Source organism: Globicephala melas, chromosome 9, assembly GCF_963455315.2.
Source record: "Globicephala melas chromosome 9, mGloMel1.2, whole genome shotgun sequence".
NCBI classification, from domain to species: Eukaryota; Metazoa; Chordata; class Mammalia; order Artiodactyla; family Delphinidae; genus Globicephala; species Globicephala melas.
Genome location: NC_083322.1, coordinates 95,037,283 through 95,065,151, shown reverse-complemented (window position 1 = coordinate 95,065,151; position 27,869 = coordinate 95,037,283). Strand labels below are relative to the sequence as shown.

At 45.1% G+C, this 27,869-nt stretch overlaps 1 protein-coding gene across 8 annotated transcripts in view; it reads right to left on the bottom strand.

Moving 5' to 3' along the window:
- The window catches only part of HECW1 (HECT, C2 and WW domain containing E3 ubiquitin protein ligase 1), a 479,149-nt gene that overhangs the window by 317,643 nt on the left and 133,637 nt on the right, over positions 1 to 27,869 (bottom strand). For 2 of the 8 annotated variants that reach the window (XM_060304845.1, XM_060304846.1), the window contains exon 2: positions 6,840 to 6,897. The exons of the other annotated variants lie outside the window; for them this stretch is intronic. In XM_060304845.1, the coding sequence (XP_060160828.1) occupies positions 6,840 to 6,866 (27 nt within the window). In that variant the 5' untranslated portion in view covers positions 6,867 to 6,897. The remainder of the gene's footprint in view (positions 1 to 6,839; positions 6,898 to 27,869) is intronic. 8 annotated transcript variants of the gene reach the window in all.

Here is a 27,869-nt window from a genome sequence, read left to right as displayed (position 1 = left end):
GGCCTGAGAAGTGAGGCCTCAGACTGCCCCTCACTGATGGGGATACTGAGTGTGGAGGACACCCAGAGGTATGCTTCCGACATGAGAGAAGCAACATGGGGGACGCATGGCCCAGCAAAGACTCTTTTATCTACTATGGAGTAGGGAAAGGTTATTCGTTTAAGTAAAAAGCACATTTAAATATTGATTAGAGGGCTTACAAACATACGGTTATGAAATTTATATACATTTGGAAATATTCTGTATAAGTCAAATGAGTGAATTCTAGGCCAACGTCGGTTGACCAGCTGGAACAAGAAGGAGGGTGCTGCCGAACGCTGACTTTCTTGGGAGGATCCCATGAGCCAAGGCTCCCGTGGCACGTGCCCCGTCTAGCTCAGGGACACTGCTTCCTGTAGTCGCTGTGGCCACATCCCTACCTGTCAGGTGATGAATGGCATGGTACTCTGAAAAGCCACATAGAAATGAAAATAAACAGCAATTGGAACAAAGCATGTGCTTTGGCTAATGCATTTTGTTCTTCAAGTCTGGGGAAGGTTTTGCTGGTGGAATTGTCTAAGGGACAAAAGATGAAAATAACCAGAGAACGGGCTTGCGTTTTCATTAGGCAGAAGTGTAATGAAACCGTAACTCTAAGACCTGCGACTGTCCAGAGTGAAAATATACTAGGTGTGGTGAATTGCATTAAGTCTCCTGCTCTGATGGGCCAAATGAAAGCACTCTGGGATTGCAAAAGGATGGGGCTCATTCTTCGACTAGATGGCTTCTCCAACTTCACCTGGGACCACGTGAGCTTGGCAACGCCCTGACAGTCCCTTGCAGCAGGCAAAGAGAGTTAAATCTACAGAGAGTGATTGGTGGGGAAGGAAGGAGGAGAAAGTTTCACAGTGCCCATCCAGTAAGGAAGGGTCCTGATGCTGGAGACATCACTGCCCTGCACATGTGCAGGGCTGGCATCAGAACAGGCTGGAACCATGGCTGCCTTCAGAGGCCAACAGGAGGCGAGCTAAGTGAGAATAATGACGATCGGAAGGTCCTAACAGGGACCCCCTCATTTAGCTCTTGCCCACCGCTGCCAAGCAGAACGTGAGTCCAGGGCTGCAAGAACTTTTGCTTTGTTTCAAAAGGAGCTATGATTCGAAAATTTTATATAAAATTATCCGTTTTTCTAAGTCATCCACAAAATCACATCCAAAAAATAAATAAATAAAGCCACTGGCAGCTAAATAAAAATAATGTCATTAGGGAGTGTAGAGGTGGTGACCATGGGGCTATATTTTTACACAAGTTCAGAGACGGCATGGGTTTTCAGAGACTGAACCCAGAGGTGGGATGCGGTAGCAGAGCAGGTGAACACAGGGTGTCCCCAGGTCCTCTCTTCTCCATCCATCTTTACTCTGTTCTTTCTTTCTTCTTAGCCCTTCTCCATTCCTGACATCATGTTAGAAACTTATTTGTGACCTTCATCCTCTGACAACCCCTCTCCTCAACTAGAATGAATGCTTCATGAGGGTTGGGGCTTGTCTGTCTGTTCTCGGCTGTCTCCTCCACACCTCTACCATGTCTGGTACGTAGTAGGTGTTTGCTTAATAGGTGCCCCGTGAATAATAAACGACTGGTACGTGCCTCCACCTAGAACATCGAAGCCAGGATGAACTTGTGTCATAGGGCCCTTACTCCAGAGTCTGATGTCCAATTTCTAGTGGTTCACGAGGCTGCTTTCGGCCAGGGTGACCCAGGATAACGTCTATACGAAAATTTGAAGGAGAACAAAATACTCCCAATCCTACTTCTACCTTGTTTTAAAAACTCTGCAAGAGAGAAAGGCAAATACACATCCATTTGTGGTGTGTATTTAGCTGTGATCATGAAAATACTGACTTATTATTTGAAATCGTGTAAAACAAGAACTTTCGTTAAGAAAGCATAGCTGAACAAACAGACCCAGGAGCCATATCTGCTGACACACAGTGCCGTACTGAGACCGAAGGAGGACATCAGCAACGCCGCATTCTCTAAGAATTCTGCACCACACAAACTGGCCATGAGGGGATAAAAAGAATGCTGGGGAACTTCTAGCTCTTTCTGAAAAAGAAAATCCTGGCTCTAAATCTGGCACTACCCAGTAAGAGGGGCATCTCATCTGTGGCTGCCTATAAAACTGGCACTCCTTTGCTTGAACAAAACCACTTACTATACACTACTTCAAATAAACAAAGCTCAAAACAGACACACATGCATGTTTTTTTGCCACCTGCTGTCTGAGGAAATTAGCTATGCAACCTGTATGCCCTAGTTTAAACCAGTCTTTGAATTTCACACAAAAGCCTCCTTCCTCTACCAATTTCCCTTTCTAAAGTTGAGTCCACAAAAGGACTAGAAATATATTTCCTGTTCAGTGAGAAAAAAAATATGTTTCAAGGGCAGTCCAGACCTTTTGTAAAAACACTTACTTTGAAAGAACAGGACAGATTACGTATTCAAAACAAGACACCTTCTATAGAGCAGACCAAAAAGCTGTTCAACGCCCTGGTCTTGCTCTGTGCTTGCAGCTCCGGCCCTGCTGGGCATAGTTAACAGAAAGGGTTGAGCCTGCATGGTCTGGTCCTCTGGGGCTGCTGCATCAGGAGGATGTTCAGAACAAGCACTGGGACAGGCTGTGAGCAACTCAGCAGGGCAGTCTTATCTCTGTGCTGAGGCTACTGCTTCCTAATGGGGAAGTATTGGTGGTAGAGCTCTCCCTTCAGGGACAGGCAGAACCAAGGCTCCCCAGATGATCTGACTCTGGAGGAGGGAGGGGCGCCCATCACCTGTTAGGCAGAGGCAAGCAGTTCCTGAAGAAGGCATCCTTTGTCAGGTCAGACCCCTTCCAGACTCACCCAAGGCTATTGGTCTCCTTGACATAGTTTCTTGACTCTGCCGAGGGCGTGACCCAGCTCACTCACTAGCAGTGGGGATCACACTATTTCTCTCTCATAGTCAGGAGGGCTGAACTGAAGGCAGTGACCAGAGAAAGGTTAGAGGGGAGACCACGGTGGTCTCAGTGAAGTTGAAACTCAGTGAAGTTGAAAGCTCGTGGCTTCACATGCAGGGAGATCTAGCTACAGTAGTCATTGAAATACAGTGGCTTAGGACTCTGGAAATTGAAGGCTATTTTCGGGTGGGGGAGGGTGGGGGAGGGGGAGGAAGGGGGAGGACAGCAGTCAGCTTTTTAATTGAGTTTCCAAATGAATACGTGTAGAGAATAAATGATATACTGATTTTCTACTGGTGTCAAGATGACAAATTGTGGGGTGGAATGGAAGGCTTCTGATGACCTTTTCCTTTTATGCCTGGATGATACCGTAACTGAAAAGCGAGACAGAGATATAGAGGAAATTTAAGGAAGCTGGCTGTGGGCTTCAGAAGCCCAAGGATTCACACCTCTGTCTAGTAATACATTCTAGACACGGAGCTCACCACTGTGGACGTGATGGGGTGGGGATAAGTTGTAGGAAATCCTGGGATCATTTTCCGTTTAGAAGACGTAAACAAGAACACAAAAGTTATGGAACCATGAGGTGTCCCTTATCATACAGAATTTGGGGTCAAGGAGAAGCAGTGGGCCAGGAACATTCCACATCAGGAGTCGTGAGCAGACACGGGTCTGTGGGGTGTGCAGTCATGAACGGACAGGAAGCTGAGTGGAGCTCGGGACTGAGCCTGGGGCTCCCCTGGGCCCTGCCATCTCTGGGTGATCCTGGATAACACACAACCTCTCTGGGCTTCAGTTTCGGCAGGAGGAGGTTTAAGATCCCTGGAATTTTAATGCACTGTTCTTCTAAGTCTGTCCACCTAGCACATGCCCTGATCCAGAGAGAAATCGAATGAGCCATGCTTTTCCCCCTATTTCTTCCATTCCCTCCCCAACCTTCCACGTAAGGCAGTAAATTCCAGCAAAGGACCATTTCTGACCAAATTCTGAAAAGCCCAGAAGAACAGATTTTCTGGAGTCTTTGGAGTGTTGCAGATGAGCTGCTGGGATACTCCTTTAAGAAAGGACTCCTCGCCCGGCGGCTAGGAGGGTGGCAGCTGACAGCTAGACAACTCCTTCAGGCCCACCTCAGCCTTGGGGTGTGCGTGGTCTTCTTAGGGGGCCCTGAGCTACGAGAGGGTACAAGGGCCTGGTTGATCCCACCCAACATGGGTGTCTCAAAACAGGCAGGCTTTGCTCCTGAGGGCTCACGGGGCTGGAAGGGACTGTGAGGCTGCAGCCCCAGCCTGATTCTACGTCCTTCTTCTCTCCCAGGCTTTACTTCTCTCTTGAACAACCAGCATCTACATCCCCGTGGACCTGACAAACAGAGATGCTACTCACTGTAACGTGTAAAGCCTAAGGTTTTTTTGTTTGTTTTTCCGAAAAGGAACATTGACAGACTATCTTTGAGTAAGAAGATTCTCTTTGTAGCATAAAGATATGCAGTGTAGATTTCTTTCCCATTCTCTCATTCACAGACACACAGAGACTTAGTTCCCACCAGCTGTAACCACTGGTTCTCAACCAGAGGTGCCTGTAAGACATTTTCAAAATGCAAATGCCCAGACTCTACATGCAAAGCTATACTTAGTGGTTTGAGATGTACCCTGGTTGAGAACCACTGGTTTTAGCATGAATGCTTCGTCTTCTTCCAGAGATGAGCATTTATCCTGCTGAGGACCGTATCTACAGAAGCTGAAAAGCATATCTACATTAAATGCTCAATTAAATGATCCCTAGTTCACCTCCAGCTATTTTGGTAAACCCAGCCCGTAATGCTGCAGACTCATTCTGCAACATGGTGAATCTTCTTGGAAAATATTATAGAGAGGTGTAGAAAACCTTAGGATCGCTTCCGACTTTGAAGATTTAAGCGAAAAAGGCCAAAGTTATGGGGCCATAAGATTTCCTTTACCTTGCAGCGTTTGGGGCAGGGAATTTTAAAGCGAGTTTCCACGGAAACTGGGAATAATGCAGCTGGTTCCGTCCCCTCAGCTTTCTAGCGTCACCATGGTGCCAGAGGTTGTGGCTATGCACATTTCACAAACTAAGTCCTTTGGGAGCATCAGTCGTGCTCGCTGTCTTCTCTCCCCTGTTAATCAGGGACAGCTCACTCACACAAATGTCAGGGGAGAATATTCGATGATGGTGTTTCCTGCATCACTGAATAAAGTCCCCTGAGATGATGTGTGTGCCCATGTAGCTTTGCTATTGGATTCAGAGAGGTTTTCTTCGAGGCAAGGTTTGTATCTGAAGACACACAGGAACTGAGATTCCCTAGGACAGGGAAGCCCTCCACTTGCCAAGGACATTAGTCTTGGAAAGAGGAAAGGGGGGGGCATACTCCCAGCATGTTAAATGCACCCAAAGGAACTACTTGATATTTTAAAAAGATTTCTCACTATATGTTCACAGCCAAAAAGAAAATTCAGAAGTCCCAGGGGAATGTAAACGGATGAGAAGGCTGCGCATCGGGGAAAATTTTCTCTTAGCAAAAGTCAAGTGTTCTCCATTTGGGGAAGACGAGGGGCGGGAATAACTGAGTGAACTTCGAGAAAGCAACTGTGCTGACAGCACAACCAACTGGGACGTGCAATAAGAAAAGGGCATTTAAAGTCACTGCACTGTGACTGCCCCTGGACATTTCGCAGCACATGATTAAGTCCTAATTTAATGCTTCCTGAATACAACCCATTAAATGCTCGTCTCTAAGTGCGTTCCTCAAAACTCACTAATTAAGAAAGCGCCCCTCTGGGTGCTCTGGAAGCGGTGCCCTGGGGTGGGGTGGAAGAGAAGAGCGGAGTCTGAGGCTCCCTCTTCCTCCTGCGAGCTGGGCAAGACCAGGATGCTCACGAAACACCCCACGCTTCCTTCTCCTTACCGCACGGTTATTTCCGGGATTAGCTGAGTCCGCATGTGGATATGCTTAGTAAATCTGTGAAGAGCTATGCAGATATGAGCTTTTATTATTATTAGTTTTTAAAAGCCTCATCTAAAGATTGGCAGCATCAGGGGCCGGGAGTCCAGCTCAGAGAGGCTGGCCGCATTGGAATTCGTGTTCCTCACTTACCCACCAGGAGACTTAGAGCAGTGATGTAGCCCTCTACGGCCCAGTTCTCTCATACATAAGATGGGAACTATGGTCGTACCTACCTCTTCAGATTGTCATGAGTGGAGAGGAACTCACGCAAGAAAAGCACACTATACAAATCATGATGTACGGTGTCCAGTAAATGTGGGCTGTGATTATTACAAACCAGGGCTGCCACTGAAAGCTGTTAAACTGTGCAGTACTAGCAGGAGAGGACGTGGAGGGAAGTCTGAGGGGTCTGAGGAAGGTCCTTCTGGGAGAGCCACCAGCTGCTCGGGGCCCCTTGCAATGACCTGGCAACCTCCCAGCAGCCGGCCCGACTCTGAGTAAGCAGGAGAAACCGTTGCTCTGGTCTCCAGGCATACTCCTCAACTGTAAGATAAGTACCCACCGCCCAGCAGAGCTCTCAGCTGTGATTCTGGAAGGACCATCAGAGAGTGTTCGCTTCCAGGTACAAATTCACTTGTGACAACTAGACGTTCACATCACACAAGAGGAACTCGACATGCAAACCAGATCATCTCAAAATGGAGCACAGTCAAATTCGGGGTGGAGGCAGGCAGTGGGGGAGGGGTGGGTGATGGAGCTCAAATGTCAGGGCTGCACTCGAGAGAACTCCTGGGCTGGGGCAACCGCGAAGGGCTCCGGGTTGAGGCACATTCCATTATGAGTGGAGTGGGTTTATAATGGAATGACATGGATGGGTTCTTATAATCAGAAAAACACACTGACCTTCACACTACACAGGTGCAGCAGCATAATGACCCACCACGTGTACGCGCATCAATTCCTGGGGAAAGTCCAACGAGGTTAACTCAGCGTGTATCCCAAGCAAACAAAATCAGTGACATCACCCGCGTGAGGCACACTCTGCCCCCACCCCCGCCAAGAGAACTGGTTTGGGCAACCGACATGTACAAGGAAAGATGACACGAAGATCATACTCACTTTGAAAAAAAAAAAAAAAAAAAGGACAAATGGCAGCATTATTTTATACTGTGAATAATTTGACTTGGATTTTTAAAATTTAAGGGGTAAGAATCATGGGTCTAGAAAAAAAATTAGTTTTCCTTTTCAGGAAACAAGGATTTGGTGTGGGATCTGAAGGGAGGGAAAGTTCTGTTCCCCCAGCCTTCTGAGAAAACTACCTAAAAGCGTCCTCAGATACGTTCCACTCGTAAGACCCCCTCAACCAGAAAACAACCAGATCTGTAGTTAAACTGCTGAAAGTGTCACTGACTTATCTAGGCGCCTTTAGTCACTCAGGCATTTACTCAGATGTCAAAGACTCAAGAGGAAGCCCCATCCCCTTGCAGGGTGTCACCCCAAACGGCAGTCACTCGTCACGCCATCAGCACTTTAAATAGAGAAACCACGTCAAAAATTAGGACTTGAACAGAGAGATGCCAGGTGTAGGTATTCCACCAGGGTCCTCTTCATCTGGGGATCGCTTTGGTTCCTGAGTTTTAAATTCTCATTTTATTCACTCATCTTCCTCTGAAGGTACAGTTGTGGTCAGAGTAATCAATACACCCTTATCCCAGAAGAAAGCAGTATGCGATCCAGCTTTCCCAAACCCCAGTGAGACCTGAAGCTTTGCTGATAAATGGATTCGTGTAAGAATGAGCTGCAAGCTTGCATTTTGTGTGCCTGGATTATCTTCCCGTCCCTGGTCCAAGCAGATTTGGATAGGAAAGAGAGAGAGGTTCAGCCTCCGTATTCTAAGATCCCGCTCTATGCCAACGTCACGTTGGGCACTCCTGGGCTCTGCATGGGTGAGGCCCCTTTCCCTGACATGACCACTGGCCTCCCAGCTGCTCTTAGGCTGCTCCCAGCTGAGCTCCATCTGCAGGCTTTCCCATGTTGGAAGTCCCCAGACCCTCCTATATCCACACGAGGGCCCCTATTCCCACCTATGGCCGCGATGACTCTCTCAATATTGACAACATCCACGTTTCGTTGACAGTTCAGTGTTCTCATCTGAAGTCCAAACCCAGCATCCCCCGGGACTTCTCAGAGCCCCTCCAAACACAGTGCAAAAGGAGCTCAGGATCTTCATCCTCAAGCCTGACTCAGTCAGGGTTCCTCATCCACTGGGTCTCCCGCTGGGAACTCTGGCATCACCTCAGGTCCTCTGTCTCCCCCAGACCATCCTCTACATCCAACCAAGCCCCCAGTTCACTCACTCGTTCCTCTTAACCATTCTAGATCCATCTGCTTTTCACCATTTCTACCTTCTCCGTAATGGCCCAAGCCTCCCTTTCCTTCCCAGTCTCAGTTGATCCTAACTGGTCTCCAGCCCCACCCCAAAGACATTCTCTGCAACAGGCAGAACGTTTCTTAAAAAGGGAACATCTGAGCACGCCACTTCCTTGCTTCGGTGGCTTCACACTTCTTTTAGGCTAAAGTGCTAAATACCAGTTTGACACTTACTGCAGACAAACGTGCCAAATGAATCTGGCCCTGCTTCCTCCCTGGCCCCGCTGCTTCCCTCTCTCCCCACCCTCTGGCCACTCGGGGAGTTTCACAGCCTTCAGAGGCACTCGCCTCTCTTTTCTTGGAGGCTGCAGCATGCTGTTCCCTCTGTCTGAAACACGCTTCCCTCAGCCCTTTCCTCTCCACAACCTTCAGGTCTTGGTCTCCCTGGGACCACCCTGCCCCACCTCTCACACCCGGCCAGAACACATGCCGCTGGAACAGAGCTCTGTATTTATTTTAGCAGGTTTGAAAATAATTCTAAAGAACTAGGTATGTAATTTATTTAACATCTGTCTTGCAAAGATGACCTGGAATTCTCAGAGCTGGGGCTGTACAAGGAGTGCTCTCTATGTGCAATGAGAATTGGACAAGTGAATGAATGAATCATCAGGGACTGTGTACACCCTTGAGGAACTCACAGTCTAGACTTCAGAAGATATAAAAGGAGCCTTTTGTTGCATCTGCCCTAAGCCAAATGTTGAACCAATTAATAAAACACACACACACACACACACACACATTAGGAGAGTAAGCAGAAAAGAAAAAAAAGACCATTCAAATTAGACATTACCTATTTAGCACTCAGCCCTGGAGATACTGGTGTATTTCATTTTACAGTTTACCGTAAATTGTTTTCTTACAGTTTACTAACTGTTTAACTGCAAAGCTGGACTCTGGCAAAGAAGGAGGAGAGCAGAAGTGGAGACTTTATAGATAGAGTGAATGAGATTAAAAGGGACCCATCTCTAGATCCCCAAATTCCATGCCACCCTACCAAAGAGGACCCAGAGAGAAACCGCTCCCCTCAGGAGTAACCTGGAGCTCAAGGAAATTAAGGAATGAAATGGGCACCAAGTGACCTGTCTACATGAAAGCAACCAGATATGTCTCTATCCTCTGCTTTCAACCCGCCTAAGCTTTATAAATCCACAGGGGCTCTTCCCAGTGATTTAAGGCAGCTCTAGCCACTTCTTCTATTGCTGTGACCCTTGGGGAACACTACTGGAGCCCAGCGCACAGAGCGGCAGGGAAGTCAAGTGGGAAGGACACACACGAAGACCCTGGCAGCAGTGCCTGCGGTAGAAGCCCCAGGAGAGCAGGGACTGCATCGCAAGGACAGTGCTCGACGAGCTGCTCCTTCACGGGTCCCTGCGTCAGCTCTCCAAGCCCCTGGCATCCACACTAGCAACCTGTTTAAAAACCTCCGACAGTGCCATTCTATCGGTCGAGGCTGAAAGGTGGCAAAAGCTGTGAAATATGGAAAGGAGGGGACACTGTGCCTCCGCTACTATGTCACCTGGTTAGAAGTTACCATCATTAAAAATCAAATAAACCAGTTAAGATACTACTCCAGGGCCAATATTGATCCCGCCCCAATCCAAATGGGCTAAGATTAAAAACCCAATCCAGAAAGCATGACACTGGCCCTCAGACCACACGGTGATGTATCACGTGCTAAAACAAACTTGTTTTCGTTTTGCTTCCCTCCTGTTCCGTTCTGTCAGCATCTGATAAGTGGAGGATTATTGAGGAAGAGATCAAGATCGTTCACAGGTGGAATGGATGAAAGTGGGCAACGTACAAGATGACACCGTTTGAAAACTTTTTTTGTAATTATAGAAACAGTGTACATTTGCTGTTTAAAAAGCCAAGCCATACAGATAATACGAAGAAAAGTCACTCATAACCTCATCCCTGAAGAAAGCCAGAGATTCTGGTTGGCACTGGATTCCTCATTTCTAAGGAGTCCTCTGAGGAAAGTCTAACCACGGTGCCACCTTCTGGGTGGCCAGGTCTTTGCGGTCCTTCTGGCCTGTAGGTGGGCATCACGGGAAAGGAGCCCCAGAGTTGCTGGCCCTCAAACGAGGTTTGTGATACTGAAAAAGAATTTACACTACCTTTAAATGGATGTATCTCTTATCTTCAGAAACCCGGTCAGCTAGTTCAATCACCCCACCATCATGACTATCAATCACTTTAACTTGTCCTCAGTACGGATGATTGACACCTAGAATCTGCTGAGTTCCGATGAAGGATGCCAAGTTGCAGAGACATTTAAAGACCTCCAGTTTCCATTTCAGAAGCCTCAAGCCCTCAACAAAATCTAATACCCTCCTTTTTATCACCTGCAAACACCCTAGCCCAGTGACCACCATCTGATAAATATTTGTTGACTGAGTGAATGAGCAGATCAATGGATATGCGTTCCTGCCACTGGGGGAAACTCCCAGGATACCACACCAGACTCCCTGGGAAGGACGAATTACATTCCCTTGTACGTGTTTTGAATGAGACTATGAAAAACTTATTTCTTCTTAGAGACCAGAAAAATTCCATTTGCTAATTTAAGAAAACGATTCTCGTTGGGAGATCTCAAGAACAAGTATTCAGTAGTTTCACTAGATCACCCCCTCCTGTTGGCATCACAACAAGGACTCGTCAGCTGACAGCAGTGAGGATAGGATGCTGAAACAAACGGCGGTTTGGTCCTGTGTTCAACTTTGTGACCAAGGGCCCATCAGTGCTACTGTTTTTACCATCTGACTGGTTTTGTTGCATCCCAAGCTCATCTCTTTTGGTCCCTTGTCTGGATCCCAGTTAAATGCTCAGGAGACATAAGATTGACTATCACACAACCTTAAGGGTTTTATTATCATCGAATTTGTTTTCCTGGGAGGAGGTCTCTTCATGAGCCAGTATCGAAGAGCATCATTTTCTGTCATTACTGACTTACAATGTCTTCCAATTTCTTAGGTCCCTCTTTTCTTATAGATCATCTCTCAAATTGAAGAAAAAGGCTTTGACAAACAGGTCAGGCTTTACTTGAAGAGCATGGACTTGGTGTCATAGCCAGTGAGCTATTTATTCATTTTCTTAACACTCATTTTAACATATTTTAATTTTTCATTTATTCATATATTTCTCTAGTTCTGCAGCATACCCCTGACTAAATCTCTACGAATCATAATGCATTATTACTATCAAAACTTCCCATCTGACATTTTCTTCCCAAGCTGATGGACTCACGCTGGTTCTAAGGAAGACTGTTTCCAAAGATGGCCAGTGTGTCCTCAGACAGGCAGTTCCAACTCCATGACCAGGCGACATAAATGCGTGGGTGCGGCCTCCCCCGTCCCCAAACCTTGTTCCTCAGACCCCAACTCTGAGCGGCAGAGGGGCAGTGCCAGGCGGAGGAGTAAAGCTGAGCCCTACAGCCAAGGTGGTGAGTACAGGGTCGGGGCAGCCCGCAGCCAGCCCTTCTGCCGGGGTCAGCGTTCATGGCCATGGGCTGGGTCCTCTCCCCACTACTCCCTCCCTCCCTCCCTCCCAGTGCTGTGAGTTCCTGCTGCTTGGCCAGGGCTATTCGCTCTTCCCCAACCTTCACGTTGCATCGAAGGACATCTGTGATGAGGAAACGCTCAGAATAGAACTCCATACTTGACTGACTCCACAACAAAGCCGTCTTCTAAGAATAAGAGCTGATCCCAGGATGTTTTCATTAAAAACAGAGTTCAGTGACAGACTATCAAAACATTTCCCTTGTATTGTAAGCAGTATGATGGGACAGAATTATACAAAACATATGGGCTTAACTCTGCCCTCCGCAACTAGGGGCTCGCTGCCACTGGATTCAGTAACTCATTTCACTTACCCATCATGGGTTTGCAAACAGACTTTGTCCTGTTCAGTGCTTTTTCATGCTCCAAGTGGCAGAAGAAAAACAAAAAGGCTGGTGAACTGCTTTTCTGCCTCTATTTTCAAAATCTGTCACCGGTTGCCTTTGAGGGGTGGGATTCGCTTGTAGCCTGAGGCAGTCAGAGAGGTGCGTTATAGCAAAGCAGGCTCAGAGTCATTCAGCGCTTACTGACCATTCACCATGCACCCGGCATCACTTCAGCACCAGAAAATACAGTGACGAAAGCTACCATCCAGCATGTATATAACTTTCCATGCGCCAGGCATCCTTTGAAGTCCTTTATGGATACGAATTCACTCAGTCCTCGCAGTGACCCCACAGGGCAGTGCTAGTATTGTCTACATTTTACAGATGAGGAAACTGAGGCATGGAGAGGTTATGTCATGTGCTCAACGTCACACAAAGAGTACGGAGCAGAGCCAGGACTCAGACCCAGGCACCGGGCTTCAGAGGTCAGACAGACCTGGCCCCTGCTCTCAAGGAACCAACATCCTAGTGTATCTGTTAAGAAACACTGAACAGATAAACTGAATACACAGAATGCCTCAGGTCACTGAATTGAAGAGCCAGGGAGGGTCCAGGCAGTTTCTGTTCAGTGATTTAAAGTTTATTTTGGTCATAAATACCGTGAAGACACTGAGGAGAATGTACCTTCCCTCTTCCTGTCACATCTGAAGCCCCAGCCTCCCTTCAGGTAAATAGACACCCTTTTTCGCTTTTTAAGTTTCCTCTTTATAGCCTAATCTTTCTGAAAGTTATCTTTGTGTGTGGCTTATTCTATTGACTATCTCTTTCATTGTAGGCTTCTGCCCCCCAAATAGGTTTGCAAGTGCTGTTAGTTAAGCACTCATTTAATATGCTAGAACATACTAAGTTTGTTATAAACTCACATGTATTTCAGGATTATCAATCTCTTCTATGTTTTTTTTTCTATTCATATACTGACACAAAGTTTTCAGTTGTGCATCAGTTTACACAGACTAAAACATATAAACTTATGTGTTAATATTTATAATAATATATCTCATTGGGTAGCACAAGTACCTCCTTCATTAATTTTTGAAGTAAGTGCTTCTCAAAAATCTCCTAGCTATGCTTGCGTTTTTATCTGTCTAGAATCTGGAGAGCTGTGTTGTTATGGCCCCAAATGGGACATGGGAGACACCTACGAGAGCATCATGGTTACAACCATGGGTTTACAAAGCAGGGGGCCCAGGGAGTGCTGGCCACACTCCCTGCCCAAGATTCAGTGGAACTTCATACTTACACTCAAGTGCCACTTTCTAGAACATAAACATCACATAGATATTGTTAGTTGGATTAAACTAACAAATGAATATGAGAAGGTTTTATGCATTAAGTTATCCCATCCAGGAGCATGGTTTGGGGTCCACCAAAAGCCAGGGAGGGCAGAATCCCACCTATGCCCCTCTCTAGGGAGGGCCCAAATCTCCTTCTCCTGCAGCCAGGGCTGGAGTAGGGGCAGTGGGTTTCTGTGGGGTCCCCCTCCAGGGAGGAGCCCTTGGGGATGGGATTTGCCTCTTCCTGCAGCATTTTAAGGGGCAGAGCTCTGCACGCCCTTGGGCAAAGCTCTGCCCAGTTCCAGGTGAGCACTCTCCCTGTCCAGGTCTTCTGAGGCAGGTGTCCTGTGGCCAGGCCTTGGAGAGACAAGTGTGGTCAAGACTTGGGCCTGGACCATGGGTCTGGCAGGGGATTGGCCCTGGAAATGAGGCAATGTTAGTGAACCACAGACTACAAGCCCTGGCTGTGGAGCTCATGTTTGAGGGAGAGAACAACAAAAATCATAATAAATAAGTAAGATACACGTTAGGTGGTAGGAAATTTTAAGAAGAAAGAAACGAGAAACGAAGTGTTAAGATGTGGGTAGGAGGTGACATTTTAGACTGGGTTTCTCAAAAATGGAGAGATTTTTGAGTAAAGATTGGAAGGAAGAAAAGGAAGTGACCAATGAGATGTCCAGGGAAAGGACATTCCAGGCAAAGGGAACAGCAAGTGCAAAGGTCCTGAGGTAGAGAGTGCCTGGGTCTTCTGAGAAACAGCAAGGAGGCCAATGTGGCCAGAGCGAAGAGAGGGGAGAATAGTAGGAGATAAAGTTGAAGATGTGATGAGGGGCTGGCTGGTGGTAAGGTTCCTAGTTCAGTGGAAGGGCTTTGGTGTCCACACAGAGCAAGGCGGGGAGTCATTGGAGAACTCTAAGGAGGGAGTGACACAACCTGCCTGGCAATGAACAGGGTTATCTCTGGCTGCTGGTTTAAGAACACACTGAAGAAAGGGCAAGGGAAGAAGTTGGGAGACCTTGAAGAATCCAGGCAAGATGTAAAGGTAACACGATCAGAGTGGGGGCAGAGGGGGTCATGAGAATTTGATCAGGATTGTAGCTGGAGGAGAGCTGTTACTGGTGAGGCCGCATTGCATTGAATTTGTAACGCCTCTAACTAACCTTGTGTTTGTCCAGCACAACCTGCTCTTGCAGGCTGAGGAGGGATGCTAGCTGTTCCTTAGCTGCTTATCGGACTCCTGCAATGAAGCTGATTTCTGGATAATCTGAGGAAGCTTCTCCTCCTCTTGCCAGAAACTATCATCTGTTCCCACATCTATCCCTGAATCTGCCTTTTCTTACTGGGGGGCATCACAGCTCTTATTATGCCCATTGTATCTATATATCCACTTCCAGCTTTGCCCATTTTGGGGAGTGGAAGACCGCAAGGGAGAACAGGAAGAGTGGAGCAAATGGAGCCTAGGAGGTTGGTTGGTACAGGCCTGGAGCTACCGAGGGCAGGCGGAGTGTGCGGGCAGGCAGAGGTCTGGCCCTGGTCTTCAGGGTCCCAGTCCCACTTTGTATCCTGGAAATCAGTCTTGGAGTCAGATATATCGATCACTATTCCTGGGTTCCAGAACAGTATCGTTTTGCATCATTTCTGAAAGCTTTTCATAGAATTATTTTTATGGAACTTGTTCTGGGAGGAGAGAGAGGCATCCAGTAAAATCTATCACGACCCATTAGTCAGCTTGGTAACTGGATGTCACCCCATTTTCTTCAGTCTTGTATTTTTCCACTGGCTCATATTTTAAGACTCCACAGACACATAAAAGTGTTTCTCAGACATTGAAAAGCAAACAATAGCAGCTTTCCTTTGAATACATAATCCATTAAAGATAAAAGAAATCCACAGGCGTATGCTGACCCAGATATATGTGACTGCGTGTGGCCAAACCTTGTCTTTTCCACAATAGCATCTCAAAACTCCTGGAGGCTAAACGTAAATAAATCATTCGATAATAAGGTGTTGAGGTCCTGAGGCAATGATAACATCCAGCTGTACTGTGTCCACATTGATGATGTACAAAGACATAAAAAGAGTTTCCAAATGTAATATCCAACACCGTAACGCCAACCAGCTGGGCAGGGAGAAGGAGTGTTCGATTTTGGACCTGGTCTCAGTATTTCAGCCAAAGGGAATATTTACCCACTGAGAACTGTGAACCTATGGGGACCAATTTCCACAACTCTGAAGGCTTGGGTCTACTAAACCTAAGCAACAAAAGTCAGAAAGTTAAAAAGCTCAAGTGCCAGGAAAAACGCTCTATGAATATTTTCAAGTTTCTGAGCAGAGAACACTGGCATCTGGGTTAAAGGATTATAGGTGGTTACCCCAAGGACAGAGATCTCTGGAAAGATACAGTCGTATCTCCTCTGGAGACATCTATTTACATCCCAGAGTCTTTTGCCTTGTCTTCCCAGAGAAGATTTTCTTATATTCCAGAACAAAGGTCCTCCCTTTTTCTCTCCAGAGGGTAAGAGGGCCAGATGTGCCTGCAGCTCCTGTTTAATCTCTGAGAGTCATAATTTCCGGGTTTCTCTCCTGTGGCACAAATCCCTGTATGTGCAGGGAACATCTGGCTCCCATCACTTCACCCCATGGGGAGCTGAGCATGGGGAAATGATGATGAGATTGCTATGGTAAACAGTCTGTTTTCTGATCTGGAAACCTCATGTTTTCTGTCACAATAAATAAATACAAATAGAGGTATAACTTAATAAAAGGAGAGCTGGCAGTGACAGTAGTACCATTCACTATTGTACAGCACATTATCATCATAATCCATCCATCAATCGTTTCATTCTCCTCTTCAGGAGCATCATACAACCCTCCTGCCATGGGACTTGCCCGTGATGCCTGTGGGGAGAGTATACACACCCACCTCATAGGTTTTGGACTTGGCCATGTAATATGTAATACGCTTTGGCCAACCAAATGTGATATTCACTTCTGAGCATCATGAGAGGCCTTTTAAGAGGCATCCTGAGTTTACACCAGCCTCTTGCTCTTACTGCTTCTCCCGCAACAGCAGCATGTTCTACTTCTAGACTGGGCTGTGTCTTCAGCCTACACTTCAGAAGAAAGAAGACATATGCAGCACATCTGAACCCAACTCACAAAGTGAAGGTGCGCGGCAGCTGACCCACAGCCTAAATGTGAACCAGGGGAAGTAAGCCTCTAGCACCATCCAAGGGCTACTTCTCCTCCTTGAATCTGCTGTTTTGAGTCCTTTTCAATCTCTTAGCTGGCAAACAGCAAGTCCGAATTAGGGCACTAACACAATTATAATATTGGAGTTTAACAGACTTAAACTGGGTCCTCCTGGAGGCATTTACACTTCAGAATGAAGAGCAGTCTCACATCACAGCAGCTGGAACAGGGAGGGAGTAAGAAGAGACCTGCCAGGAGAGGTTAGTGTCTGGTCTCTTCTCACCGTCTACCATGGCCAGGAGAGGCTTCTGACAAAACAGAGCCAGAGTGTGTTAGGGATTGCTCATATCAAGCCAAAGAGCTCAAAGGATCTCAAATCTACAGACTTAACGAAATAGCTCACTGCTTCATTTTCCCTATCCAAAATCCATTCGTTTAAGGGATTTTAGGGCAAGACTTCAACGTGATTTTAGTGGTGGGACACTGAGCAAAGTGAGGTAACACACTTTGGTACATATCAATCCTGGAAATCCACGTTGTGTGCAGAGACCACGCAGATGCTTTTAGATTGGTAAAAAGAGTTACACTGAAAGGGTTTTGATGAGAGAGACAGATGATTTCCAGATGTGGAACAGACAGAAGAGCAGAGGGAGGTGGAGGAACCCAAGTTCAGTCTCATTCTGCCACTTCTGGCTCTAGATTCTTGAGCAAGTTACTTAACCTTTCTAAATGGTAGTTTTCTTACTTGTACATGAGGATTATAACTGTAACTACTCCCTAGCCCTGTCAACAGATATGGGTGGGAAAACTGAAAGAAAGGCCTTAGCAGCACCAGACGCGTGGCACCTGTTGCCTAACAAGACAGAGAGCGCTCAGTGAGAAAAAGCTGTGTCAAGTTTAAGAGATAAGGGGCCTTTATACTCCAGCCAGGGTCCTAAAGATGTACTAGCGCTTGGCTAAGCAGGCAATCAACTGGCCACTTTCTGCTTTAATTTTGACATGTTTTAAATACTTTCAGAAAAGTCACGAGAATATTACAATGAATGATCTAAAATATTTCACACAGATTCTCCAAACGTTAATTTTTTGCTACAGTTTTTCCTTTCTCTCTCTGCATATATGTGTATATATACACATATATAATTTATATGATTATGCATACTTATATATAGACATATGTGTGCATATCTATTTTTTCCTGAACCATTCAGAAAAGGGAATCTGTAGACAGGATGCCCCTTTACTCCATAATTTATATGATTATGCATATTTATATATAGACATATGTGTGCATATCTATTTTTTCCTGAACCATTCAGAAAAAGGAATCTGTAGAGACAGGATGCCCCTTTACTCCTAAATACTTTGGTGTATATTTCCTAAAAACAAGAAATTCCCTTACATAACTATAATACAATTATAAAAATTAGGAAGTTGACCTTGACATAGTTCTATTATCTGATCTACAGACCTTATTCAGATGTTTCCATTTTTTTCAGTAATGTCCCTCATGGCAAAGGAAAATCCAAGATCCAAGATCACGTGTTACATTCAATTGTCTTTCTTTGTCTTTCATGACACTGATCGTTTTCCAGGGTACAGGCCAGTGATTTTGTAGAATGTTTCTCACCTTGAGTTTGTCTGATGTTTCCTTGTGACTCGAATTCAGGTTATGTACTTTGGGCGGGAATACCACGGAAGCCATGCTCACTCTCCGTGTACCATATCCGATGCAGATGCTGTCACTAGTCCCAGTTCTGGTGATGTTAACTTTGATTACTTAGTCAAGGTGGCGTCTGCCAGGTTTCTCCACTGTGAAGTTACTACTTTATCTTTTGTAATTGTAAGTATCTTGTGGAGAGATACTTTGAGATTACGTAAATACACTATTACCCCTTAAACTTTCACCCACTTCCTATAGCATCCATTAATTATTTTTGCCTGAATCAGTTATTGTTTTGATGGTCCTATCCTCTTTCTTAACAGAAGTTTTGAATTTTGTCCTTTGAGGAATATTTTCCATGGCAGTGGATTTTATAATGAGTCTCACAAATGCCACTACATTGTAAAGCACATTTGTAAAAACTGAGCTCTTGCCTGGTGTCAGCTGGTGCAAAGACTTCATTTTAAGGAAGGTGAGAACAATCAATGACGGAAATGCAGCTTATTTGCCAGAAAGTGAGTAAAAATTAAATTCCTCTTGAGTTTAAATTATAGCCATTTTACACCTGGTTTCAACACAGCATTGTTAGTTCTTCCTTTTTTTAAAATTATAAGTCATTTTCATAGTGGAAAATCCAAATGCTATAAAAAGCAGAAAACAGAAGAAAAAAAGACCCCCATAATCCCGAATCTATCACTGTTAACAATTTAGTATATTCTTTGCAGTTATTTTTTCCCTTTTCTTTTGTCTTAAGACATATCGTCTGTATCATTTTATATTCCAATTTTTCAATAAAATATAAGCATCTCCAATGCTGTTAAGATTTTTTCATAAATAAATCTTAATGGAGGTCTTTGAGAAACATACCATAATTTAGTTCCTTGTTCCCTATTTTGGACACTTAGGTGGTTTTTATATTTCTGCTATTTAATAATGATGGGACAAACATCTTTGCATGCACAAAAAATATTTTCTGCATTTTGCGTTATTTGTGCAGGAAAAATTATGGCCTGAATGAGTATGGCTGGATTAAAGTCCATGGCTACGTACTGGCAAGTGGCCTTACGCAAAGGCCTCACCAATTGATACCCCAAGTAACAGTCCGTAGAGTGCTGTCTCCACACACACTTACCAACACTGGGTGTTCTCATGGTTCTATCTCCTGATTATACTTTCAGCCTCCTATTGCCCTTTTGTTAACTGTCTGCTCTTGCTTTTTGAGTGCTCATCTGATGAACTGGGGTGTTATTTTTTACTTAAGAATGTAAGCTCTGTGCACCCTAAAATATTCAGCTTTTGTCCAACGTATGTGTTGCAAATATTTTCCCAGTGTATTATTTACCTTTGAATTTTGTGTATTTGGATATTAATGGAAGATTTCCAATTTTATGTAGTTAAAACTCTTCTTTCTGATTCCTTCTAACGCCTTTAATCTTAGAAAGCCCTCCCCTCTGTCCCTCCTGCATCCACCTAGTATACTATGGCACTATTGTGAAAACCTCAGCTCTCTGTAATTCATTTGGGAGCATGGGAATAACATCCCTCTTCCTTGCTGACACCTGATGCACCTTATCATGTATCACACTTTCCATGTGTTAGAACTGACTCTCAGTCATGCAGTTTCATGGAGCTATTGCTTTTCCTGGAGTTGGGACCACATTTTTATTCATTATTGAAGCTTTAAATATGGAAATGTTCATCTCACTTCATTCCTCCTCTTTCGCCCTCTTAAAATCCACCTCTCCTGGCCTGTTTATTCTTTCAGAATATTTTAGAATAATTTTATTAATTTAAGTCAATATTTTAATTAACAGGAAAATTGAGTATATTTTAATTATAACATTGTGACCAGTATATGAATTAACATGAAACAGATCAACAACTTTAACATACTCAGTTTTCTCATGAAAGAACATGGGGTGTCTGTAGATTAATTAAATCTTTTATGCTTCTCAGTACAGTTTTAGAGTGTTACTTTCTGCTCTTCGTGAGTATGCATGGACAGTTTATGTTTTCATTATCACTATGAAGAAGAGGCTCTTAAATGACTTTTTAATTTTATATTCTGAGTATTAACTTTGCAAACTGTCTTAATAATTCAATTAACGAGCTATTTCTCTTACATTTCACAGGGATACAATCATATCTCTAAAAATAATGATCATTTTGTTCTTAATTTTGTAGCAGCATCTAGAGCTTTGGCTCTATATCTTACTTCATTAGCCAAAACTTCAAGGTCAATGGTAAATAATCACTAAAAATGGTGGTCAATCAATTTTACATTGTTTCTGACAGTGACAAGAATGTATTTAACATAAAGCAGAACCACTGGCCATTAGTTTGAAATAGACATTAAGTTCCATCTTATAACATCTAGATGAATATATTTTTAATGTCATTTTGCTATAAGGAAGGGCAGTTATGGTCATCAAACACAAAACACGATCATAGGTAGTTCTCATGACACTGTAGCAGCCGTGAAAACACAGCTCTCAGATTTCTGACAGCTGGAGGTGGAACCCATGACCTTCACACAGTCCCAAGGCCATGCCTCCACAGGCAACTCCCACCAAGGACTGGCTATGGCAGGGGATGCCAGGGTGGGCCCATTCTTGGGAGAGGAAAGGCTCCTCTGTAAGGTGACTCTCAGCATCACACTGTGGCTCACGAGGCTCCCTCTGCCTTCCAGACCCCCCCCATCGCGCCACCCCCCAGGCTCCTCCCCAGCTCGGCACCTGCTCAGAGGACCCAGAGTAACACAGACATTAATTGTTTTGGTCCATGCATAAAAAATTCAGACTGTTTTGCTGACCTTTCGGTTGAGTGACAATGTTATTTTGAAATCTATTACTTCAGTAAGATTAAAAACAACAACAGCATTTGGGCAGTGAATTACTGGCAACAAGCATAGAGGCACTTGTACTTTACAAAGCCCCTTTCCTGGACACTGTCTCACCGTCATACCATCGGAGTCAGGGAAGTTTTCCTGTCTTCATTTTACAACAAACAGTAGAAATACTGGGGAGTTTATAAATCTGAGCAAAGTTGCATTAAGAAGAAGAACAGAACCAGGGATAGAGCTTATAGCTTTTTAATTTTTATTCAAAACCCTTTCCATTTTAACCCCAATGTTCCCTAAATTCACATAAAACATGTTATTTTTATCATCTGGTTTACAAAAGAAAATATGATATTTAGCAGCGTTTTGACTTTTCATGTCTGCAACTAAAAATAATCTAATAATGCAAACCAGAGGCATATTCTATTGGTAATCACTGTACCCTATGCATATTCTATATTGATCTCATAGAAAATGGACAGAATTTTCTATTATTACTCTTGCTTTTTAACTAACCTTTTTGGTAGCATGAATGATTTCACATTAGTATGAAAAGAAGTTCTTCACGTTTTAGAAATAACAACTTTATATTTGGAATATTTACCTATATTAATACATAGTTGTCGATTTCCGGTTTAATCATTCTATAATATCTCATTGACGTGTATTCCAAAATATATTTATCTAGTCTCCTCCTGACTAGCACTTAGGCTGTCTCCAGTTGTTTTTTCTTTCTTTTGCTATTACAAGCAATCTCACTTTCTTGTAATAGCCAGGGCCCCATCATGCACACGTATGAGAGGTTCCCGAGAACATACACGGTTATGGGTTCGTTGGAACAGGAAGATTTCTCATCCCACACCTTGCCAGATGGGGCCCTGGTGCTCACCAAAGGGGCAGAACCAGTTTATTCTCCCATCATCTGGGTAGCTCCCATGTTCCTACAATCTTGCCAAACTTCCTACTGTCAGCCTTCTTTGTTTTTAACTGGATGGATGTGAAATAGCATATCACTGTGGGTTTAATGTCTATTTCTCATATTACTAGTGCTTATGACTTATTCCCCAGTCATGACTCTGGCTATTAAAAACAGGCCCATCACCCTTTAATATCTCTGCAAGTCCCTGGGTCCTCCTCACTCCACTGCCAGGCCCTAGACAATCCTGCAGCATCTCAGCAGCTGGCCTTCATTCTCCCTCATCCTCCCACAATTCCACTGGAGGTATTTACCTACCATCAACTTAATCACGTTATCTCTTTGCTTAAAACACTTAATGGTCCCCCGTTGCCTAAGGATCAAATCCAAACTTGCCAGCACTATAAACACCCTCCACCGGCTGGCCTCACCCTTCTTTTTCCAGGATTATCCCAGCCACTCCTGCCTGCATACCACACTCCATCCTGCTGTCCGGTGACTCCACAAACACTTCTTACCTGTATCCCTTTTCACATGGTGCTGTCTCTAGCTCATAGATGCATGGCTAATGGAGTAGGGCCTGGTAAATACTGGGTGATCCACACATGATGCTTTACATTAAATGGGGTTTAGTTTTCTTTGAACAGCAAATATTACTTCCATTCATTTGTTTTATGTGCCTTTCCCAGATTCTAGGAACGCAACAGCGAATCAAACAGTGGAAACTCCTTTTTCCACCATCATGGCGCTTACATTCTAGAGTGAGAAAACGGATAATGAACAAAAGTGATTGACTTATGTAGTGTTGTAGGAATTGATGTGAACTATGGAGGAAAAGAGAGCACAGACATGAGATAGGGACTGTGGCCACGGGGGTGTGCTGTGATAGGGCTGAATCCTAGAAGGGGCAGTGGAGGACGATGGATGGGAAGGAAGGAGGGAGAGAGCCATATGACTGTCTAGGGGCAGAGCTTTCCAGGCAAAAGTCATGGCGAGAGTAAAAACCCAGAGGAGGGAGCGTGCCAGCCCGCTGTGCTGGAGGCAAGCTGGAGCAGAGACTGAGGAAGAAGCCTGGAGACGCAGATGGAGAGGGGAGGGAGGGAGGCACTCAGGTGGCATCTCATGAGTCAGTAAGGACTCTGCCTTTGCTCCTAAGAGATAGGAAGCCATCGAAGGGATCTGAGCAGAGAAGTTGTAATGGGCTCCCTCAGAGTGCTGTGCTATGGTCAGCCTGAAGGTGACCAAGGAGAAAAGGAAGGAGAGAAACTAGGAGCCCCTGCAATAATTCCAGTGAGAAGTGTTGGTGGTGTGGATTAGGACGGTGGCGAGAAAGTTGTTGCTGGATTCTACACATGCCTTGACGATAGAAGCAAAGGGTCTGCTGCTGGATAGCACGTGGAGCGTGAGATCAAGAGACGGATGACTCCATTTTTTGACTTGAGAAAATTATAAGGATGGATCTGCCAGGAACTGAGATGGGGAAGGGGAGGGAGCAGGGTTTGAGGGGAAAACAGGAGTTCCGCTTTGGACATTTTATGTTTGAAAATGCTTATTAGACATCCAGGTGGAGAAAGAAAAACAACTCTGGCATTCAGGGGAGAGGCGTGAGATGGGAATAAAAATTTGCAAGTCATCAGTACACAGGTGAAACTGAAAGTCCTAAGACTGGATGGGATCATCAGGGTGATGAGTGGAGAGAAGAGAGGAGGCCAAGGATGGAGCCCTGAGGCACCCCCATGAGTGCAGGGGAAGGAGGAAGAACCTGCAAAGGAGACACAGAAGCCAAGGTGGCCGGGAAGGTCACTTCGTGGCTACAGGAAGATAAACTGAAGGTCACAAACCTCAAACGGATCAGGTTTCCAGATTAATTTGGTAAACCGAAGCATCTGTGCAAGCTGCCCCCCACTGAACTTGTCTGTTTATAGAAGAAAAACAACTTCTCCAGATTCTAATTCAGGAGTGGCAGCAGAAGAAAGCATTATTAAACGATCTGACCCTACACAGGGGCACTGCAGATTTCTTGTGCTGTTCCTCAAATCACTTCAACCATCCTCTTCAAAGTCCACATTTTGAAAACAGCTCATCTTCAACATGCCCCCAGTGCAATCCCTCATACACAAAGCACCTCCTAGACATGAATATTCTATAATTTTGCAAGATGTGTAAGATACAGAGATGGAACCAGACTTTATTGGAAAGAAAGGTGACTCAGTTCATCATGGTGGCATCTGATTTCAGATCAAAACACCAGATTGTCCAAACTGATCAAGACTGCTTCCCCCTAACCTGCAGTGCTCTACCCCAGTGGTTTTCCTGGGGAACTGTGAAAAATACTGAAGCCTGGCTTTCACCCACAGAAAGTCTGACTTAATTGTTCTGGGATTCTAATTGCCACTAAGGTTGAGAAACACTGTTCTAGAATGGGATTCTTAAACTCAGATGCATATGAACTTCCCACAGAACTGTAAAAATGCAGACTCTGATTAAGTAGGTTTGGTGGGGGCCTGAGATTCAGCATTGCTATAATCTCCCAGGTGAAGACAGGATCTGGTCCAAGGACCACATTTCAAGCAGCAAGGATCTATACTGTATAATCGTCTCTACAGAAGTCATTTGGCATCATCATGTATGATGATAAAATGCAGTCAACTCGACTATTAAAAGCTAGTTCTCCAGACATTTTATTTAGCAAATATTTAAGGAGCACTTAACTATGCATGAGGCTTGGCGTTAGAGGCTTCAAGAGATACAGAGGTTAAGGGGAGAAAAAAGTCATGGCTCTGACCAGAGTTAGGAAGGGCAAACAGGCTTCAATTAGAGTATCTTCTCTGATTGATTGGTATATATGTCATCCTTGTCCCAAGACAGCAAAATATAAAATGACCTGGAAACTCAGCATCAGAAACCACAAACTCTCCTTAATCCTCTAATGTGGTACCAGGTACCATTACATTCTTTAGGGCACATGAAATGGGACCCCTGGCAACTGTCTGTCCAAACTCCCTTAGCCTTTAAGCCCAGGTATTTGATAAATGAAATACTGCCTGCCTTATCAGTAAACAAAGGATGTCACAGTCACCAGCGATTGCAGCCCTCCAACGTGAGCCAGTGAGCCCTGAGGAAACTCAGGAAGGAAAGAATACCTGCCATCTAGCAGCCATCAGACTGCATCCGCTCCCTAAGGTGAGCCCTGAGGAAACTCAGGATGTGAAAACACGCGGTACTGGCCCCCGAGAGCTGAGGTGCATATCAAAGGAATGATTTCAGTAAGTCCAGACTCTTGCATCTTTCCATACACAGAAAAGCACTATATTCCTTAACTTGCGACTTCTGGTTTTCTTTATTTAACAGTAATCTTTTGATGTTCCGACTACCTGCCCTTTGTTGCAAAACTCCTATATATCGTAGCTCTCCACTTACCTCCTTGGAGCAGTTCTCTCAGCGTTACTTGAGATGCTGCTTCCTGGGCTTGAAGCCCTAAAAATTCCCGCCGAATAAAACATAACTCTCGACTTTTAGGTTGTGCATATTTTTTTAGTCAACGTAATTAACCACTAACCCCTCTATTTGACAAGGGACCTATAAACCGTGCTCAAAGTGCTTCCAGGTCCTTGAAGAAAGATTCTTTAATGCATTCAGCAAGCCCACAGCATCTTGCATAGGTGGCCACCAAATGATGCACCCAAATGTCCCTCTAGGGGTGCAGGATCTGACATAAATATGCATTTCTCATGACTTCCTTCTGTGAGACCAGCCACATCTGATTACGCACAGTGAAGCCTGTGAGTTTCTGGTCCAACTCTGCCCATGTTTAGAGACAAGGGGCACCATAATGGGAAGTGCGTAAGAAGCTGGTCTCCCCCTCCCCTTCATCCTAGGGTAAGGCCTGGGGGGAGGAAGGGGTTGTTTGCTGCCCTGAAGCTAATATCTGGTTGTCTGGGACCATACCTTGCCACCTGCTCAGCCAAAATGACTAGGGGTTCCTGTGTAATAAGGAATGTGGCTGGCCCTTGTCTCCAGCTTGTGGGAGGAAGACTCTAAATCCTTGACACTTCTCAAGTGACAGCACTGTCTTTGCTATTCATGGTAGGCCCTGATAGTTTATGCTAATGAGGTTACGGATGGTGGCCCCCCAGATAATTGACACTCACGAGATGACTCAGGATGGGAGCTGGTCACACCAGGAAGACCAACCATGTGATTAGAGGGTTGGGGCTTTGAGTCACGTGATATCAACCTGACATCTGGGGAGGTGGGGGTAGCTGAAGATGAAGTTCAACCACGGGACCCACGATTCAATCAATCCTGCCAAATAATGAAACCCCAATAGAAGCTCTGAACAGCAAAGCTCAGGTGATCCTCCCTGGTTGGCAAGACTCTGCATATTGTCACACAGTGATGGGCTGGTAGGGTAACCCACTGTCCACATGGAAGGGACACTAGAAGCTTTGTGCTTGTCATCTTCTCAGACCTTGTTCTATACGTCTCTTCTTTGGGCTGGTTCTGATTTGTATCCTTTTGCTGTAATAAAACTGTAATTTTAAGGATAGCACTTTCCTGTGTTCTGAGTCATTCTTGTCAATTACTGAACTGGAAGAGGTAGTGAGAACTCCTGAATTTGTAGCTAGTTGGTCAGAAGTGTAAGTGACCTTGGGGTCCCAAGCTTGTGGCAGTGGTGGATGGAGGCCGTAACTTGTGAAGTGTGACCCAGCTCCAGGTAGTTGGTGTCAGAACTCACTGCCGGAGTCTGTCTCAGTTTCCTGAGTAGCACTGCCCTGGAGGGCTGCCTGACTGACTGAGGCTGTGCCAATGTCCTCCAGCCAAAAGAACCTTCCCCTATTCACCTCCCAACCCTGCTGGGGATTGGCTCCCAACTAATGAACATGACATTTTCTTCACCTTGAACTTTGCTCATCAAGTACCATCAATCCAGACGATGACTTAGGCTGCAACAGCCCATCAGTAAAATGCCTATGGGGACACTGAGATGTGTGCAGTGTCACAGGCACACTGTAGCCAGGCTTTCCCTTGAGCCCGGCCACACCCCTTTCCCTGCCTCTTTTCCTTCTCCACCAAAACACATGAGGTCCCAGGTGCTCCTAGGATAAGGCCATCCACCAAGAGGTGCTATCCTGAGTCACTGTCATTTTCAAATCCATGATACATCTGTTCCTCTTGTTTGGAAAAAATAGCCCGAGCTCTAGAGAAGTTAAGAGCAGGGCTCTCAAGGTGACCCAGTGCCGCTGCATGAGAAACAAGAACCAGGACCTCCTGACTCCTCTCACCATTCTCTCAGATCATGCTGCTGCTCAGAAACAAAAATTCAATCCGTGATCTAAATATACCTTAGGTTGAATGGTCCAACATCACGATATTGATTTTTTTTTAAGTTAAAAATACAAGATGACCTATCGGTTTTCGCCTGCAAAATTCTGTTCTGAAAGCTTCACAAGCCTTTTTGACACAGAATCTGTTGGGCCATTTACACAGGTCTTCTCCAGAGGGGAAGATACAGCTCCTCCTAGGGCTTGGTGGTACTCTGCCTCTTCCGCCTATACACCGCACAAGCCTCCCTGCCTGTCCTTCCAGCTCAGACTCTCCTCTTCTGGGAAATTCTTCCCTCTCCATGCCCATGAGGAGCAGCGGCTGGCGGCCAGGTTTGCCCTGGATGACGCC